Source organism: Phoxinus phoxinus (genome assembly GCF_949152265.1).
Source record: "Phoxinus phoxinus genome assembly, chromosome: 4".
Lineage (NCBI taxonomy): Eukaryota > Metazoa > Chordata > Actinopteri > Cypriniformes > Leuciscidae > Phoxinus > Phoxinus phoxinus.
In genome coordinates, this window is record NC_136879.1 from 2,402,088 (window position 1) to 2,422,810 (window position 20,723).

Below are 20,723 nucleotides of genomic sequence, written 5' to 3' on the forward strand. Positions count from 1 at the left end.
CACTGACAGTGTGCAGATTTTCTCTTTCTCATCTCTCTACGATCTAAAAAGGAGTTTAGAAAAAGTAAAGGAGAAAGAGAAATGTGTCAACGGAGTAAGCGCTGTGTCCCTCCATGTTCTCGTCCTATGTCAGAACTGGATACACAAGCTTACTGCTTTGTTTGTTTGGAAAAGAGCATGCTGCCCTTGCGTTTGAGCATGGTGAATTCGAGCACAGTGTAATGTTCACAGTTAAAGTGCTTCGCGTTTGCTTTGCTTATTTCAAAGGGGTGGCACCCACAATGCGATTGTGGGGCTCGCGTGTCGATCTGGCTGAGAAGCGAGAGACGGGTGCGTCCTTTTCGCTCGCTCTCTCTCCAGATCGCGATGTCCTTTTGCCTGACTACCGAAGCGTGCCTCGGCGCTTCTTCGGCTCGGGCAGAGGACATGTTAATCTTGTGAGTTTGCCGCCTACGAGCGTTCCTCCCGTGATAATAAAAGGAGAACTGCTCGGGGCGATCGTTCGTGCAGTGGCCAGACTACACTGATCACAACAAAAAGACACTCAAAGATTATACATAAAGGTGTAAATATAATATATTTATACATGACGTGTCTTTGTGCCCTCGACGTCGACCAATTCGACTATCGCGGGTGCGAAGGCACGCGATTATATGATGCTGTCTCAGATTGGAGAGACGCGCGCGAGCTTTCTCTCCCCTGGGATCGTATTATCACATGCATTTTCAGCGGGTCAGGCTGGTACTGCGCTGTACACTACAGGCATACCAGGCTGATCTTATGAAAGATTTAAATACAGCCTGTCATCCAGACCGTGTCTGATTGATATTTGGCTGTATTTATTGCTGATGAATTGAATGATGATGAGAAATCAGATATTCAATGCAATATATCAAATGCTTGTAATAATTTATTGTCTGGCTGTTCTTTGGCCACATTTAATTCTGAGGGATTAAATATTGTAAAAGCCATCTAAAAAATATATATATTATGATGGACTTTGAGAGTACCGACTCCGAGCACTTCTCTCGTTATGATAAAGCGTGTGAGAGGTTACTCGAGTTGGTGACTCGTGCAGTGGCCAGATTACAGCTAGACTGGCCTCCTTGAGGATCTCCATGACGTTAACTCGTGCATGGGGAAAACCTTATTCTTTGTGCCCTTGACGTCAATTTATTAGACTATCATGGGGGCATGTGCATACGATGATGCGCCAGTCCGAAGAGACGCTCGCTGGCTATCTCTTCTCTGTGGCTCATCGTCATTTAAGGAGTCAGCACTCCCCACCAAGCCGTGTATAATGACATCCACGCTGGTGGGGGTCAGACTGGTGCTGCTCTGCACACTATGGCAGTGTTGCAGGCGTACCAGGCTGATCTGATTTTAAAAAAAAGAGGGCTCAAAAGCAGAGTGTGGCGAGTTGCGTTCCCCCTCGTAATGACTGGGGACCGGTTTGTCGCGCTCAGCAGCCTCTTAATATACCAGAGACAGAAATCCTGAGTTTTTTGTCCCAGGTCTGTGGGGGTGTGCCCCTCCGGGATAGGGCATGTAAAATACATCAATCAGCTCCTACCTGACACCCTCACGAAACCACTGTTACATCCCTGCCACTTTTGGTGATTCAGGGGGTAGCGGTGTCCAGCGAAATGTTGAAGGTTCTGTTGTTTCCTGTTATCGCCCAGGACACAGAACATTTAACATTCCCCCAATTCGAAGTATTCAATTTGGTACCCTTCAAAGAGACTTTGGCAGTGTGAAAGCTACTGCCGAGTATCTCTTTTTGTGTCCTAAAGACAGTAAAAGGAATATGTTGCCCTCCTCGTTTTAACGGTGTGTTCCCACTACCATAAAACAGAAGTAGGCGCATCTGCTGTCACAAGAAAGAAATGGGGGACTGCGTCTGTTTTTAGATCTTTGAGGCTTGAACCGTTCCGTCAGAACGCTCAAGTTCAAGATGCTAACTATCAAGTAGATCGTGTTGCAAATTCAACATCATGATTGGATGTTCACGGTCGATCTTAAAGACGCATATTTTCACATAGAAATATTGCCACAACACAGGAAGTTCCCGAGGTTTGCTTTTGGGGGCGAAGCCTACCAATATCGGGTTCTTCCATTCGACCTAGCCATGTTACATAGATGATTGACTGATACTGGCACAGTCTCAGGAGCTTGCGCTTTCGACATCAATATCGATCCACGCTTCTCTCTATGGGGTTGAGTTGCAACGCTAAGAAGAGCGTTCACTCTCCAACGTGCTTGGGGTTTAAATGGGACTCTGTCACCATCGGGGGCACAACTGTCCCCCGCTTGTCAAGACCATTTTTTAACACCCTAAAGCAACATCTGGCTAGGTCAGGATAGGTCTCATGGCAGCTGCGTCCACAGGGATCCCTCTGGGCCTTTTGCACATGAGACCACTTCATTTGTGGCTCAAATTCCCCAAGGGCAAATAGAGGCAAGAGCACGCATTGGGTGCTTTGTGTCCTTTCTAAAAATCCATGTTTATGGTAAGTCACGCGCTGAACGCTTCGTGTACTTTCTAAAATCCATGTTTATGGTAAGGGTTACGCGCTGTAGCTTCGTTCCCTTTCTACGTGGTTCAGACCCCGGTTCCTCACCTTGGGTCCCACTCTTGGTGCGTCTTCTCGTCGCATAATGCTAACGACAGACGCCTGCCTGTCGGGCTGGGTAGCGGTCTTAAGTGATCGTCCAGCCCAAGGGTTTGGGGAGGCATCATCTTGACTAGCAAATCAATTGCCTCAAGTTGATGGAATATGTATTTCTGGCCCTGAAATACTTTCTCCCTCAGTTGAGAGGCTGTCATGTCCTAGGCTGTCATGTCCTAGTGCTAGAGCTGCAGCCTCTTACTTAAATCACCAGGGAGGTCTACGCTCACGCAATCTGTACACAATAGTGAGGCAGATTTTCTCTGGGGCCCGGAAAAGTTCTTGTCACTCAGGGCAGTGTACATTTCCAGGGCATCTGAATGTGGGAGCAAATTTACTGTCCGGACAGAAATTACCAATGGGGGAGTGGAAATTCCACCCAGATGTAGTAAAACAGATCTGGATCAGATTTTATGAAGCGGAGGTGGACCTCTTCGCCGCCCAGCGGACAGCGCAATGTCTCCTCTTCTCTCTGAGTCACCCAGCCCCCTGGGTCTGGATGCGATTGCGCACATATGGCCCACAATGCGCCTTTATGCGTTTCCTCCAGTGGCTCTGCTCCCAGGAGTTCAAACAGAGTTCGCCAGCAAGGGTCTTGCCTCTTACTGATAGCGCTGCGTTGGCCGAACAGAGTATGGTTCTTGGAGATATTTCTCTCCTCAACGGCTCGCCATGGGCGATTCTGGAGAGGAGGGATCTTCTCAGGCGGAGGGTACGATATTCCATCCCAGGCCCAACCTGTGGAATCTTCATGTTTGGCCCCTGATGGGTACCAACTGAGGGACACTGGGCTTTCGCCTGCCGTTATTGAGACCATTCTAAGTGTTAGGACTCCCTCCACTAGAAAGAGTTATGCCAACAAATGGGGTGTCTTTGAAAGGTGGTGTGTTGTACATAATGCAGATCCGGTCAACTGCCAGATTGCTTCAGTTCTGGATTTCCTGCAGGAAAAATTATCAACAGGTACATGCCCCGCCACTCTCAAGGTTTATGTGGTCACTCTTTGGCTTGCCACGCCTTGGTTGACAGGGTGCCACTCGGGAGACATCCTCTGCTCGCTCGCTTCAATATTGGGGCCAGATGACTGAGGCCTCCCATAAGAACCAAAGATCCCTTCGTGGGACTTAGCAATAGTCCTAGAGGGTCTGGTTGAGACCCCCCTTTTTAACCTCTAGAGTCAGCGTCTGATAAACTTCTGATCATAAAGATGTTTTTTTCTTATGGCTATAACCTCTCTAAAAAGAATCGGGCACATGCAGGCTCTGTCAATATCGCCATCCTGCTTAGACTTTGCCCCAGGAATGGTGAAAGTGATTTTGCATCCTCATCCTGATTACCTGCCTAGGTACCATTCTCGGCTGTACATCCGGTCACTCTAGAGGCCTTCTGCCCTCCCCCGTTATAACGCCGGAGCAGGAGAGATCTCACAGACTGTGTCCAGTCCGTGCTCTTCAGGCCTACGTCCACCGCACTAGCCAGTGACGTAAGTCAGAGCAACTATTCGTTTGTTATGGGGGCAGCAACAGGGGTGCTGCCGCCACCACTAAACAGACCATGTCACATTGGGTCAGGGATGCTATTGCTCTTGCCTATGAGGCGCGCGGCCAAGCTTCGCCAATGGGTCTAAGGGCTCACTCCACCAGAGGGGTCGCCTCCTCTGCTGCCTTGGCAAGAGGTGCCCCCTTGCAGTTTGTTTGTGATGCGGCAGGCTGGTCCTCTCCGCACACATTCATAAGATTTTATAGTTTGGATGTTCATACCACTCCGGGCTCTCACGTCCTTGAGTCGACATCGCAAGCTAATGTCTAGGGCTTTCCTGCGTTTCTTGTGAGCACACCTACACAGCCGTAGGGAGTCCAGACACCTTCAAGCACGTCGGCGTGGGTATTCTCGTTCCCAATGCGCTAAGCAGCGCAGCATCGATTGTAGCTTTTGAAAGGGAACGTTCCGGGTTACTTGACTGTAACCCTGTTCCCTGAAAAAGCGGAACGAGATGCTGCGCTACTTTGCCGTGCTGATGATGTCCCAGGACTGCTCTTCAGACAAAATATCCTGACGATGCACCTGCGGCTCATCTAATTATAGCCTCGCGTCGCGGGTGCGCGCCGTTGACGTCACCGACCGAGGCTATATTACTTCCGGTCGATTTCATCGACGTGTTTACACACTATATTCACAGCAGGTCACGATTAAAGACGTTCCCAATGCGCTAAGCAGCGCAGCATCTCGTTCCGCTTTTTCAGGGAACAGGGTTACAGTCAAGTAACCCGGAACGTTCTGATACCCATCAAACTATTTTCAAAATTAGAGTCTATTATTATTTCATTTATATGGAATTATAAAGCTGTCAGAATATCCAAAAAACATCTGTGTAAACCAAAAGCAAAAGGAGGATTTAGTCTTCCCGACTTTAGATGTTACTATTGGGCCGCTAATTTGCAGCTCCTCTCCTGGTGGAGACAAACTCCAGAGAATATTGGGGAGATACCAGAATGGGTCTGGCTAGAAAGAACTTCATGTAGGAGGACATCTTTAGAAGCTTTGTTGAATAGTCCAGTAAGAGTGGAATCAAGGTCTTATAATGAGAATGTAATAATAAATAATTCCCTTAAAATATGGAACTTCACTCCAGGCTTACATGATAAAGTGTTCTCTAAATGGAAACAAAAAGGTTTAATTGCCATAAGGGACTTGTATATTGATAATACATTTGCTTCATTTTCTCAACTTAAATTAAAATATGATCTGTTATCTACAGATTTTTTCCGGTATTTACAAATCAGGGATTTTACAAGGAAACATTTCATAGGTTTTGAAAGCATATCAATACACCAAATTCTTGAGAATGTAAGCAATCGTAGTCCAGTGGAACAAGGTGCTGTTTCTTTTTTTTATGCTATATTACTAGACAAGGTGAACACAAACACTGATCATATTGTTACGACCCCAGTATGGGTCATATTGTGTGGGTTTGGTTGTCTGTTTGTCTCTTGTGTTGTAGGTTGGAGTTGGAGTGAGTGACGTCATGATGACTGATGGTTTACACCTGTGCTAGAGCTGATGCCGGCAGATAAAGCAGCTCCCTTCAGTCATGACGGGGCGCTCTCCCCTCGTGCCATGTTGTCGTCGTCATCGCCTTAGTTATTGTTTTATTCCCGTTTCTGTCTAGTCTTTTACTTTTACTTTAATAAATGTTATTCCTTTTTTGCATACGAATTAACGTGTCATCTCCTTCTTTGTCGCGGCTTGTGAGCCGGCCGTGACAAAATGGGGGCTCGTCCGCTCGTTTGCTAACTTGTGCAAATTCCTGTTATTTGTCGACATGATTTGGAAGCGTTTTTGTTGCGTTCGGTTACTTTGTAATGAACTTGGCACGTTCATTAACTGAACGTAAAACCGGAAGAAAGTTGTTTGGTTAACGCTATTGTTTTGATGTCTGATTCGTCGTTTGGAAGGAAATGCGCGTTGAAATTATTTGTTTTGAGGACATGTTGCTGTATCATCAGTTAGCTATGCTGTTTCTAAGAGGTAAGTGACTTTGCAAATCTTATCGTGGGGAGAATTTTGTGGATGTTCCCTTGTTAGGTGTAGCTGCTTGGTCCCTTTTGGAACAAGTAGGTAATGTAATTTTTTTTATTTTTGTGTGGTGACCGTGAGTAGAGCAGTTGTCTCGGGAGCATGGCCGTGGTATGAGAGAGTCGCCAGCGTGCTGGTTGCTTTTCTTGTACCAGCGGGAGTTGGTGCTTAAATACCCCTCGCCAGTAACCACACGAAGATTAGGGGTGAGTTAGTTAGTCGTTTTTTCCTATAGATAGGGAAAGGGAACCTTTTATTCCTACCACGTGAGGTTTGTAAGTCACTTTATATTAATTGTAATATATTTTAGAGGAAGTATGTCTAAACTTGTAGAAAAGTTTATTATTTCTCCCTCTGGAGCATTACTTGAGTCGTTTACAAAAGATCAGTTGTTTATGATTGCGGATCATTATGGAATCGAATTTGAGGATAAGAGATTAAAAGAGAGTACAATTAGAGAAACACTTAAAGCAAAATTGATAGAACAAGCTATATTGACTGAAATGTCTGATACAGCTACTGCTCACATTAAACCAACTGTTGGCACTTTAACTTTTGAACAACAAGAAAGGTTATTGCTTTTACAGCTTGAAACGGAGCGTGAGAAAAATAGAACTAAACAGACAGATATAGAGCTGCAGAAATACCGCTTGGAGATGTTAAGAGAAGGCAAAATAGATGATGGTTCAACTTCAGATTATGCTTTTCAGGGTACTTCTAAAATGTTTGACACGGCGGGAAACTTGCGTTTAATGCCTAAATTTAATGAACGAGATCCGGATACGTTTTTTACCTTGTGTAGTGGCGGTTTTATGATATTCATTGATCTTTAGTAAAATATAGATGATTCAAAGAATGTCACATGTGTGACTCTCACTTGTAGTGAGAGAAGATTCTTTTTATGTACCTGGGGAGGCAGAAGGGAGAGACACTCCAGAGAACAGACGAACAAAGACCTCTGACCTAGATGTCAGAAGGCCATTTGGTGAAGGAGGGCTTAGGAGTTGGCTCTAGTGACGAATCGAAACTAGTGTTATGGCTTCCTTGTCTATGGAAAATTACTGAATGGAAATCTACTGTGGGGGGAAGGCTTTGCGGAGAAGGCCTTGAAGATTAGGATAAAAAGCTAGTTCAGTCTGTCTGGGGGTGTGTCACTCTTCTGCACAGGGTAACAGCTGTGTATTAGACTGCTCCTTCTTGCAAGAATAAATACTTTTAATTTTATAATTTGACTCTGAGTCTCCCTTACGCAGTGATGTTTGTTTGATGAATTTTTGCCACAACACTTGTTTGAACGGATTGCGGAAGCGAGAGGTTGGCCCAACAAGGAACGTACACTACTTTTACAGTGCGTGCTTACTGGCAGGGCTCAGGAAGTTTATTCTTCTCTTCCCCTCTCAGATTGTAACGATTATGACATCGTAAAAGTCTGTAAGCAAGAATGGGAGAGGGAACTTGCTATAGAATTGTCTAGTGATTCATGGGAGGGTTTTCTTAATAAAATTCATGAATGTTCTATTAATGCTAGACATGCTGTGATCCAATTTAAAGTTGTCCACAGGCTTCATTATTCGAGGACCAAATTGCATAAGATTTACCCAAACGTATCCTCTACATGTACCAAATGTAAAATCGCAGAGGGTACGTTGTCTCATGCCTTCTGGTCATGTCAGAAAATCTGGCCTTTTTGGCAGCATATATTTGAATTTCTCTCAGAAGCATATACAATTGATTTGGTACCTGAGCCAAAAGTGGGCATTTTTGGAGATACTTCAAGTATAGGAAATAAATATGTATCTCAGGCTGTTTCATTATGCATGATCTTAGCAAAAAAAAAAGCAATTTTACAGAAGTGGAAATCTGAGTCGGGACCCATATTTGAGACTTGGCTTAGAGATTTGAGTAATGTGTTACCCCTCGAAGAGCTTAGATATAAATTAGTAAATAGACCCAAGACATTTGTAAAAATATGGAACCCAATAAAATCTTTACTTAATCTTAATTCTTAACTTCTTATGGGTCAAGGAAAGTGTGCGCTCTACGTGCTTCGACCAGTCTTAGATAATACATGTTATGTTAGCAAGGAACTATAGTGCTTCCGAAAACAGTTGAATAAAGTTGGTTACCGTCCTTTAATTTATGTTTATTTATTTATTTTGTTTTGGTTAGTGTTAAAGTTACAGGGAACAAGAATCATCTTTAGAGATTGAAGCTGGGTGTCATTTGCAATTTCTCCCATTCACATATATATATGTATATATATATATATATTATTTATTTTTCTCGGCCAGTAAACTGAGTCTTTTTCATTCCGGGTATGAATATAGAGGTATGTGAGGTTAATGAATGTATGCAAATATGTGATGCCATTCAGGTATATTTAAGTATAAATAGGTTTGAGTAGGTAATGTATACGGGGTGTGTAAATGTGGGTTATGCTCACTGATGTATAATTATGTAAATATATATATTTCATTTAAAGCTGCAGTCCGTCGTTTTTCCTCTTTGTCGCCATCTCTGTTCGAAATCTGCAATTGCAGTTATTCGCGGAGTTATTAACTGTGCGTGGGTAGTAAATCGGCATGAAACAGCGCGGATGAACACAATGTATTGAGGAGAACCTGTCGCTGTGGATACTGTACTGTCATCAGCAATCTCAGAGTATACTTTTTGAAAGTGTCAACATTAGAATTTTCATCGGAAAATGTCATCTGAACAAGTAAGTAACATTCACTTTTGTTCTGACCAAATTCGGGGGGTGGGGGGAAGCATTGTAGTAGGCTATAGCATGCTGATTAAATCTAACGATTGCTTATATCACGTCAAAACGTGAAAAATATATTTTTTCTGAAGTCCGAAGTCTTTGGGTTTTACAACTGGTGAATCTCCAGTTGTCACTGGTGATTGTCGCTTTAAACTTTCGGGATCCGCCATACCAAGTGCTAAGCTAAATCTCCACCATCATCCACACACGCTATAATAGCCGACTAGCCGAGACTCCTTCTCTATGTGTACAGAAGTGACGTAATGACGCAAAGACATGCTCGAAATTCCCGCGGAAATCCACCAGTACCACTAGAATTAAAATCATTATTACAAGCTTACCGTTTTGAATCGAGGTAAGGCAAGCAGATCATTTTGAACACTGTCTGGTTACGTTTTTTTTTCAAAAATGTATTTTTTTATATTTTTAAACCCAAAAAAGTGCCGGACTGCAGCTTTAATATATACAATATGTATAAGCATGTATATATTAGTACTTTGCATTAAGAAAGTAATTTTATTCATTCTTTGTTTATTTACTTTTCCTCATGCTTATATGTTCATATATTTACTATATTCAAGCAGTCTGTCACATTGTAGGACTTGTACTTATAGAATTTATTTACGTTTAAGGGCTGGGGGGAGGCTTTGTTTTTGACACTTATTGTAGAGCATATGGTTTTTAATGTTTCCCTGTTTATGAAAAGCTAAATAAATCATATAAAAAAAATAATGACTTACTTTTTCATGTTTATTGCCGTTTTTTGGAGACTACATAAAATGTTCTGAAGTGTTACTAAAACAACTATAAACAAATATAAAGTACATACATACAGTGCTACTACTTATAATGTTACTTCACTTTTTTTTAGAACAGAAAGAACTGAGGTAGAGATGAGTGCAAAAGAGAGGACCAGACGGTATAGGGAGCAAATTAAAAAGGATCCACAGAGAAAGGAGGCGATCCTAAGAGAACGACGGAGGTAGTCCAAAACGTGGGTTCGTGGAAAAAAGCCCATGAGACCCCAGAGGGTTAATAAGCTGCCATTGGACGCATAATGGATCGGAGGGATCGTAGGGTGAATTGGGAGGCCACGTGCCCACGGACTTGGTGGGAAGTGGGCCTTTATTACTAACCCCCCTATTCACGGATTACAACCCACTTGCCACGGGACTGTGGTTATTTGGACACCTCTAGTGGGTGACAGAGAGCATGTTGCCCCCAGGACCAGAAAAATCATTCAAAGGCCTGAAAAGGCTGTTTCAGTCTGAGAGTCAGGCAAGGGAGAGATTTTGCACAGAGGCTAAAAAAAACTTGCCCTCGCTCTAGGGCCTGGTGCTTTCGGTACGTCACTCAGGGCGGGCCCTGGAGGCACAGTACCGAATTTGGGGCCCCTGGGACATTTCCATAAAAATCCCACTCGCCCATTAAATCAATGGGGCCCCATAGTGGTTTCGTGGACGCCGCTTCGAAATGTCCGATCGACTAGGGGGCGCCGTTTTCCTTCTCGCCACGGCCCCCTGGTGCGGCCCTGAAAGTTTGGGGCCCCTGGGACCTCGTTCAGGGGTCGCGAAGTCGAAAAAGGGACGCTCGTCCGCGAAACCGCTATGCCTTTTAAATGGGCCGTGGGACGGCCCCCGTGAGGAGACGGAAAGTTGCAGGAGCCCGAAACTCGGCGAGTTCCGTCGTCTAGTGCCCTGAGTCGGGCCCCCGAGTTTGAGGACCCTAGCCACTTGGCAAGCTTTAAAGTCCGGACGAGTGTACTGCTGAAAACGGGCCTGTTTACAAGTGTCTGCCATTGACCTCAGTGGCAGACAAGAGAGATGGATCAATCGGTCCCTTATCGGTACGTCACTCAGGGCGGGCCCAGGGTTCACCGTGCCGAGTTTGGGGCCCCTGGGACCTTTCTATAAAAATCCCACTCGCCCATTAAATGAATGGGTTTTTCTATAGTGGTTTCGCGGACGCCGCTTCGGAAGGGCCGATCGACTAGGGGGCGCCGTTTTCCGACTCGCCACGGCCTCCTGGTGCGGCCTTGAAAGTTTGGGGCCCCTGGGACCTCGTTCAGGGGTCGCCAGGTCGAAAAAAGTGTGAAAAACCTGTTCACGGGGTCAAAAAGGTCAAACCAACGAAACGCGCGTCCGTACGGAGACGGAAGGTCGTAGGAGCCCGAAACTCGGCGAGCACCGTCGTCTAGTGACCCCGAGTCGGGCCCTAGCCGCTTCCTAAGCGTTTCCTGACCCCCAATTGTAAAATAATCCAGTGATTGTGAATGGTGACTGAAAATGTGGATGGTGACTGAATACTTTTTTATTTTTCATGATGACCCACTGGGTCCTATGGACGCCTAACGTTTTATCGTGTTTAGAACGGGTCGAGACCTTTACTTTGAGACCACCCGCGGCCTCCTGGGGCCCCGAGATACAGATATAAACAAAAAATTATGAAGGCCAAAACTCGACGGGTCCAGCGGGCCCCGGGCTCTACGGAACCGTCTGGTCGAGCTGAAAAGAATGGTAAAAATTTCATGAATTTCGGTGGTGTTTTGGCCGAGATATTAGCCGAAAACCACGGCGCGCCAATCAAAATGGCGTCCGCCGGTGACCTCTCGACCCCTGGGACAAAACGGCTCGTATCTTGGCAACGCAAAGACGCAGAGAGCTCAAACTCGGGTGAGTGTGTCCCGCTGGGAACCTCTCCTGCACGAGAGAGTCACGGGCTGTTTTAAAATCGGTTGTCGTGACAATTAACGAGGCTGGGGATTTTTTTCAAGGGTCCGCACACACACTCTTTCGCTCAACTGATCACATCTGCTGACGTTAATACAAGTAAAGGTGAGATTCTCTAACCCTATTCTCTAACTTCATAGTTTATGCAGTCGTAAATCATCTTAAATTGTACTATAAAGTGTTATCGTGCAATGATGTTGTAGTGTACATAGCTTTATTAAAGGTTATTACACGTACATGACTATTTTCCTTTTTTTCGGGCCTAAATTGATCAATCCGGGCCTAACATTTGTATTCATTTAATTTTTTAACATCAATTAAGCCCCATATACAATTGTCAGATGCTGACTCATATTTTTTTATTCTTTAAAGATGGTTAAAAGATATGGAAATGGTGAGTAGTTCTTTATGCCACCACAAAATGTTACAAATGGTTTATTACACATCTTAGACTTTTTTTGTGTCATACACTGTATGTTTGGACTTTTTTGACACATCTTTTCTTACAGCTATAAAGTGTCCAGTTTGCCCAGCCCGGCTGGTGCACATCTCCGAGCACCTGGGGAGCGCCCACAGCATGCGCAACCTCGAGCAACGGGCGATAATGACTAAATTCGCCCGCCGCAGAGTCAAGCTGCTTAATGTGGCTTGTCCGCTCTGCGGCAAGGTTGTCAAGTACCCGGAGAAACATCTCCTGAAAGGGCACCGGGACTTGACAGTGAGTAAATGTAAATGTAAAACTGACAAGATGTTTGTTGTTTGACCCGTTGCAATCATGTTTTTTATATATTTTTCCAGACCCGCTCGAGGTCCAAGGCAGTGCGGGCGTTGGAGAAGCTGCATGGTGAAGCTGCAGCTGCTGTGGGACAGCAAGCCAGCCGTCCCCATGGCCCCCGACTTCTCCCAGGCCGAGGCCCCAGCCGATGCCGCCGGGGACGAGGCCTCGTCCCTGGAGCCCGTGTCGTTAGACCGACCGGCTCCGGCGTGGGTCTCGCCGCCTCAGGTGTTCGTAGAACCGATGGACGAGGTCATTGGTGTGTATCCGTTTATCATGGCAATCCCAAAATTTGCTAACATTAATGAATGGTTATTAATAACTAAATTGATGGTTTGTTTTTCAGAAGAGCTTTTTAAAACATTTGATGGCCTGGCAGCGCCGTGCAGCCCCGAAGACCTGGAGGCCGCTACAGGTATGAATCCCCCGTGTCATCACAGTCCTAATAGTGCTGCAGATAATCGATAAGTGGTCAACTAAATTGATGGTTTGTTTTTCAGAAGAACAGCCTCCGGTCTTCACAGATTTGGCACCATTCGGGCCCACGGCGCTGCTAGATTTCCAGGATGTTGTTGACATGGGTGAGAGTCCATTTATCATCACAATTCCTAATAGTGCTGCAGTTACTCGATGAGCGGTCCACTAAATTGATGTTTTGTTTTCCAGACGATCTCTTCCCTGCTTTTCTTTATTTTTGATGTGTTACTGTGTGTGTGTGTGTGTTTAATAAAGCTTTTATTTTTTTGACTTTGGGTGTGTGTATCCATTGTGTTCTTGTCTTTAATCTCCTGAAAAGAACGACCAAAAATCGCAGCAAAAACTCAGTCCACTTTGACAACTCCTGGGCATGAAAGGGAGCTCAAAAAGAGTATAAATGATGCCCGCACGGATTAATCTTTGTCATTCAAACTCATACTCCACAAGCTTTTTACACCCACACACCCAAACACACTGCACCAGGTTCCTGACGCGTTCCTCACTTTTCTTTATCGACCCCTAACAACGACGATGGGTACCGAGGATTGTCCGCTCTGCCACAGGACCTACCACCAGCTGAGCCAGCACCTCACCAACAGCCACGGGGTCCACAACAAGGCTGAGCGCAAGCTGCTGCTGGCCATTCCATCCGGGAGGGTGGACATCCGGAAGGGCCCTTGCCCGGTGGCTGCATGCGGCAAATCCAGCTCCCGGATGGACCGCCACCTCAAGGGCCACGCAGAGCTGACGGCCACAGCTCGTCGGCAGTTGATCCAGGCTCTGAAGAGAAAGAAAATTCTGGGGGACCTCGCCGAGCTGAGGGCGACCAACCCGACGGTGCCACTGGCCTCATCCCTGGACCTGGAGGATCCCACAACCGCTGCTCCAGAGGAGGTGATTCCAGGTGATTCCTAAATCAGACGGCGAGGATGCGGTCTTGGCACAACTCCCTGAACCAGGTCAAGATCGCGGAGCCGACTATCTAAATGTTCTTGAAAAACGTTTCCCAGTTCCTGGCTTACGTGACCGAGACCCCGTCCAACTGCCGGCTGTCCCGCACGGTGATGGTCGGCCTCAACAGGGAAATTAAAAGCTTGATCTGCTCTGTCAGACGGAAGGTGGTCGTACATGAGGTGGCTGTCAAACAGGCAAAGGAGGGCCACCTCATCCCCAAGGCCGCTCTCCGCCAGTGCGTTGCCTCCACCAAGGTCGCCATTCCTGAGATCCTGGGTAAGTTTTTGCCTCCTCTTACTTCTTAAACCTTGGCGTACCACACACACATGCCCCTTAACGCTTGTCTTTTTTCCCCCTCACAGCCCGTCTCAAGGTGACCAGCGACAGGAAGGACCAATGGTAATTTTATTGGCACCTCACCGCCTACCTTGCCTGTATCTATGGGCATCGTGGTGGGGTGTTCCAGTACATGACCATTGAAGGAGGTGGAGGCAGCGCGACAGGGGGCAATGGATGGGTGCTATGTGATTAATGTGAGTGTTTTCTCTGTCTCTCTCTCTCTCTCTCTCTCTCTCTCTCGCTTACGTGTCTTATGTCGTTTTTCGCTGTTTCCACAGATTGCTTCCCACAAGACCAACCAGGCGTTCGGGGCCGCTCAGCTGGCCTTGACCGAGGAGGAGTACGGGTGGCTAACGGAGTCCCTGGCAATGAGGAAGGAGTTAGTGGGCGGTAGAGACGCCTACTACTTCTTTTTCACCTCCAAGCCCAGCTCATGTAAAAACCTGAATCAGTATTTTCAGGAGTCATGTGCTGGGTTGGAGCTGCCAGGAGCTCCGACGTTCACCGACGTTAGGACCTCCATCGCAACCCACGTGAGTTACCCAGCCCGTGTTTCTGCCTTGTGAACTTCTGACGTGCGCATGTTTGTTTCCAACTGTGCTTTCCTCTCTGTACAGGCCAAGAACACCCACAGCCCCGGGGACAGGCACAAGGTGTCCAGGTTTATGTGCCACGACACCTCCACGGCTGACAAATTCTACGCGCTGAATCTTGACCCCAAGCAGGCCGCGGAGCAGCGTAGGCTTTTCGAGTCAGCCATGGAGGGTGAGGAGGCCCCTCCGGGGACCCCGGAGTGCCCCACCACCTCCTCCGGGCCAAAGGTGGCCAGGACTAAGCGGTGGAAAGGACGTTTTCTTCGGTCTTGGACTAGCTAGAGATAGATTGGAGGAAAAAGGTGCCCCAAAAGTCCAAAATTATGAAATCACAAACGTCAAAACTGGGATAATGAGATAGAAATTCTCCTATTTTCTTCTTAAAAGCAGCTCATGAGCAAAGACAAAAATAATATGAAAAATTAGACCAACTAGGCCTATTATTCTAAAATATAGAGGATATTAGAGTTTATAAAAAGAAAAAAAAGGGTTTGTAAAAACCGGAGTTAAACGAAACCTTATGATCACGGAAACTTCTCAATAGTGATTGGACATAGTTGTGTTGACCTGATCAGACCTTGTGGCATTCCACAGCTAAAATTATAAGTTCTGCATTTAGAGCAGAACCTGCTGCAGCAGCCACTGGAGTGTGTGATGGCCAATGCGTGTGACTGAGTATGATTGGAGTGAGAGATTCTGTTTGAAGAGACACTGAGGCAAATCAATTATTTTGCCAATACAGCTGTATTTAAAATTTAAAATGTGGGCCCACAGGGCAAATTCTGCCCAATAAAATAATGACCATGGATGAATTTGGTTAAATTTCCTGGTTGAAACTGTAGTGGCAATAGAAAAAGAATAATAAAAACAGAGCCACATTTTGCGCAGCGCATAACACATCTGACTTTCTTTTCAGCATATCGTGATGGAGCTGATTATTTGTCAAAAGTATGAAATAATGTCTTGTAACTTTTGTCTAGTAGCAAAGTGGGTTGAGTGTTGTCCAAGATGAATAGTGTGCTGATAGTGGGACTCAAAACAATGAGATACGTTTTGAATTGACTAATTGTAAAAAGTACATTTGAAATTGAATGTGAGAAAAATGTAAAGAAGGTGCAAATATGAAGATAAAAAGCCCTGCTGCTAATGAAAGGAAACCACTCAGCCCACATGACCATTCTACAGGTAACACCGAGGAGGACAATGGGCCAGATGAGCAGATTATTTAATATTTCACGAGTTCACACTTACGAATGATCAGAGAGTAAAGGTTTATGCGTATTTGGCGTGCTGTCCGGGGGGAGGGCTCCGAGCTCGGAAATTGGGCCCGAACTCAGAGTACTCCCCCCGTCTCTGGTTAGGAAGATAGCCATGCAAGTGTGAGGAGATGGGGTGGTGGAGGGATGCTGAAAACTGTCGAGGAATAAGGGTGAGTTGACTGTGAATATTTATAGGCTTTACTCATGCTGATTGAGTGGATCTGTTCATTACTGATTGATGACAGCTGGTTGGAGTTACTTGATTGCTTGATCATTAGAACGTGTTCCTCCCGAACCTTGTTAATAAAACATCATATGTTGTTGTCACTAATAGAAATAATTAAGATTTCATCCACAGATGACAGTAGCTCACTTCCAGGAAGGTTTCTGGGATGGTTCTAACAAAGAACCAGTGACTGTGCATTGTAATCTCAGAAGAGGCTTGTGCATTGATCAGCAAAGTGACATTTAAGTCCATGCCTCTCAACTTAAAATACCACCCAACTTCAGCAACCCCCTCCACAACAGAAAGTGAGGGATCAAGGACATGCTGGCAATGATCTTCCCTTGCCAATAAGAAAGAAAAGGAAACAGCCCATTGCAAAATCTCACAAAGATCAACATGAATGGAAAAAGGAGACAAACTTGACCAGCAACACAGTAATGAAAAGTAATAATAATAATAATACATTTTATTTGGCCGACGCCTTTCTAAATACTCAAGGACATCTTACATATTTCGGAGGGCATAAAAGAAGATGGTACATAAAAATACATTAAATTCATAGTAATACATGTTACAAGTAGGACAAATCCAATTCAAAAAAAGTGCTGAGCGTCAAAAAGAAAGCATAAAAAAGTATCAGGAGGGTTACTATGGCAATGTAATGCTAAAATGTCTAAAGATTAAAAGCTTTCTTAAAAAGATATGTCTTCAACAATTTTTTAAATAAATTTACTGTGTCTGCCTGTCGAATGTGGGAAGGAAGGGCATTCCAAAGTCTTGGTGCAGCGCAACTGAAGGCCCTAGCCCCCATGGTGGAGAGGCGGAATTTGGGGGTAACAAGGAGGCCAGTCGAAGATGAGCGGAGTGAGCGTGCAGGAACATATTCGGATAAAAGATCAGAGATGTAGCTGGGTGCGAGATTATGGAGTGCTTTGTAAGTGATGAGGAGGGTCTTAAAATCAATACGGAAGTGAACAGGGAGCCAGTGTAAAGTGATAAGGATAGGTGTGATGTGTTCAAATGATCTGGTACCAGTGAGGATTCGAGCGGCAGAGTTCTGAATAAGTTGGAGTCTATTAATCAGTTTAGCAGGGAGACCAATAAAAAGGGAATTGCAATAATCCAGACGTGACGTGACAAGGGCATGGATTAGGGTTTCAGTGCTGGCTTGTGTCAATGATGGTCTAAGCCTGGAGATGTTTCGGAGGTGAAAGAATGAGGTCCGTGTAAGTGATTTAATCTGAGATTTGAATGATAGGGAACTGTCCAAAATAACACCAAGGCTTTTGACTTGAGTTGAAAGGGGGGCCGAGATATCATTGATGTTTATATTGAGGTTTTGCTGTTGTGAGAGAGTGGATTTGGAGCCGATGAGCAGGATTTCTGTTTTATTTGCATTGAGTTTCAGAAAGTTTCTGTTCATCCAAATTTGAATGTCTTGAAGACAGTTGGTGAGGGAGGTGGGTGGAAAAGGAGATGAAGGTTTAGATGAAATGTAAAGCTGGGTGTCGTCAGCATAACAGTGGAAGCTTATTTTGTGGTGTCTCATGATCTTACCCAGGGGAAGCAGATATATAATAAAGAGGAGTGGACCCAATACTGACCCCTGGGGGACACCCTGAGACAAGAACGTACAGGCCGATTTAAAGTGATTAAGTTGTACAAACTGTTGACGATCCGTGAGGTATGAACAGAACCAGGAGAGGGCATCCCCCATGATACCAATACTGGCCAGACGCTCAATGAGGAGAGGATGCGAGATGGTATCAAAGGCAGCGCTCAAGTCAAGCAAGATCAGTATGGACAGTAGACCAGCATCAGCAGCACAGAGTAGGTCGTTGGTGATTTTTACCAATGCTGTTTCCGTGCTATGTTTAGCACGGAAGCCAGACTGGAAAATTTCATACATGTCGTTGCGGTTGAGATGGTGATGCAATTGATGAGCCATGACCCGCTCCAGAATCTTCGATACAAAAGGAAGATTAGAGATGGGACGGTAGTTGTTCAGGTTATCGGGATCAGCATTTGGCTTTTTGAGAACCGGAGTGACAGCAGCAGTTTTAAGAATGGATGGTACAATGCCAGTGGAAAGGGAGGAATTTACTAAAGTAGTGAGTAAAGGAGCAATGGAAGGCAGGCATGCTTTTATAAGACTGGTAGGCAAAGGGTCTAATTGGGAAGTAGATGTTTTTGATTTGCTGACAATTTCTTTGATCTGGTTCTCAGTGGCCAAGGTGAAATTTGAGAGGGCAGTGGTAAAGGCAGTGCCCTGTAGAGCAGTAATGTCGGTCAGGTTATGAGCTGAAGTGCTAGTAGTATTAAGTAGATGATGATGTATTTCTTGAATTTTTTCATGGAAAAAGTTTAGAAACTTGTTACAGAGTTCCGTTGAGGGGTCAGAGGCAATGTTGTCAGGCGGCTTAAGGAGCTGGTTTACGGTTGAAAACAGGAGCTTCGAATTATTATTCCCAGAGTTTATAATGTTCGAGTAGTAGGATGTTCTGGCAGCAGAGATGGTGTTATTATATAGCAAGAGGTGATCTTTGTAGTCCTGCACATGAGAGACCAGACCAGTCCGTCTATACAGGCGCTCAAGGCGTCTCCCACATCTTTTTAACTGACGGAGCTCAGGTGTGTACCACGGAGCCGAGTGGTTGAAGGAAACAGAGCGAGTTTGAGTGGGAGCAAGGGCATCAAGAGAAGAAGATAGACAGTCATTGTAATGAGTGATGAGGCTGAGGGGACAGAGGGAGTCAGTAGTCGAGCATGTATTTATAAGACTCATAAGGTCAGCAGGATTGATGTGTTTTATGTTTCTATAGCTTATGGTGCGTAGAGGTTTATACCTAAAAACTGGGACAGAGACTTCAAATCGAACCGCTTTGTGATCGGAGATGGGCAAATCAGCATGTGTTAAATTGCAAGGAATAATACCAGTTGAACAAACTAAATCAAGGGTGTGACCTTTGTTATGAGTTGGAAAATTTACAAATTGGGTGACATCAAGACCATCAAGTAAAGACATAAAATCAGCAGCAAAAGAACAAGTAGTAGTGGCATCAACATGAATATTAAAATCACCAACAAGCAATATATTAGGAGAATAGACAGAGAGTGAAGTCATTAGTGCAGAGAATTCAGTTATAAACAGATCACATGGTTTAGGTGGCCTATAAATAGTTAAAATTACCAATGGTTGAAAGCCAGAGAGTTTAACAGCCAAGCATTCAAAAGAGGAAAAATGAGGTGTACTGATTGTTTTAACTTTAATAGAGTCACGAAAGAAAACAGCAACCCCACCACCACGCCCACTGGAGCGAGGTTGGCTGATGTAAGAATAACCGTTTGGGGTTGTCTGATTAAGATGAAAATAATCATTAGGCTGTTGCCAAGTTTCAGTGAGGCACATTATGTCCAGTTTACCATCACTAATAAACTCACTTATCAGTAGACCTTTGTTAGTAAGAGAACGAACATTAAAAAGTCCACATTTAAAACAGTCTTTGAAACTAGCTTTTGGTGTTGCCTTGGTAACTGGAAACAAATGATTAGGATTTGCTCCACGGCCGGAGGAGGAGATGGAACGAACTTTAGACCAAATCGAACTAATAACAGAGGAGGACTTACTGGATATAAATGATCGTCCCGATCCACGGTGGATGTATCTCGGCCGGGAAAGAACGTCACGGTGGGCAAACAGAGCCAATGGAGTCCTGAAATCCATTGAGTTCAAACGCAATAGCTCCGCTGCCGAATATTTTAGTGCTGAAGTAGCACTGACAGTAGAGCATAGAAGAATCCACCAAAGACACATATTAATCCACATATTGACAGCAGTTTTTTTTTTTTTTAGGATGCCGGAGAGTATCCGCGTGTCACCGCAGATGTAAGTGTGTGTATGAGCGGGCGTAAAAGCGCGCCAGGGTAAACACACACAATGGTCTGCCTCGTAGTTGGCCCAGTAGCAGGCAGGCCCTCCAAGGCAGAACACCACAGCAGTCACGGATGTCACATAGGGCAGCTTTCACTCGTGGGATGTCTCGTGGGACAGCTTTCATTCACCGCGAATGAAATGAAGACTTTCCAGTAGAAGTCATCAGGCTCGGTGTTGAGATGCCAGTGAATATCCGCGCGTCAACAGGCAGTCAGCATCGAATAGGGATGCCAATAAATGTAACTGATTTGCACTACTTTCCTGACTAGCGCAAATAGACGTCAACAGTAAAAAAGTAAATCCAACAGCGATTAAATATTAAATCCAACAGTGGTTAAATAGTCACGGATGGAGAAGCGGCAACCAAACCGTGCCAGCGTGCTCTCCAACCGGAAGCTGTCCAATAAATGTTGCAGAAAGTGGGAAAT

The 20,723-nt window shown here is 45.1% G+C and overlaps 1 protein-coding gene across 1 annotated transcript; it reads left to right on the plus strand.

The window, feature by feature from the left end:
* Positions 1-12,248: 12,248 nt before the first annotated feature.
* On the plus strand, positions 12,249-13,407 carry LOC306996859 (uncharacterized protein; the record flags this gene model as incomplete). The annotated part of the gene is made up of 4 exons (XM_079609762.1): positions 12,249-12,772; positions 12,860-12,928; positions 13,014-13,094; positions 13,310-13,407. The coding sequence occupies exons 1-4, from the start codon at positions 12,514-12,516 to the stop codon at positions 13,405-13,407; spliced, it is 507 nt and encodes a 168-aa protein (XP_079465888.1). The 5' UTR covers positions 12,249-12,513.
* Between the last annotated feature and the right edge of the window lie 7,316 nt (positions 13,408-20,723).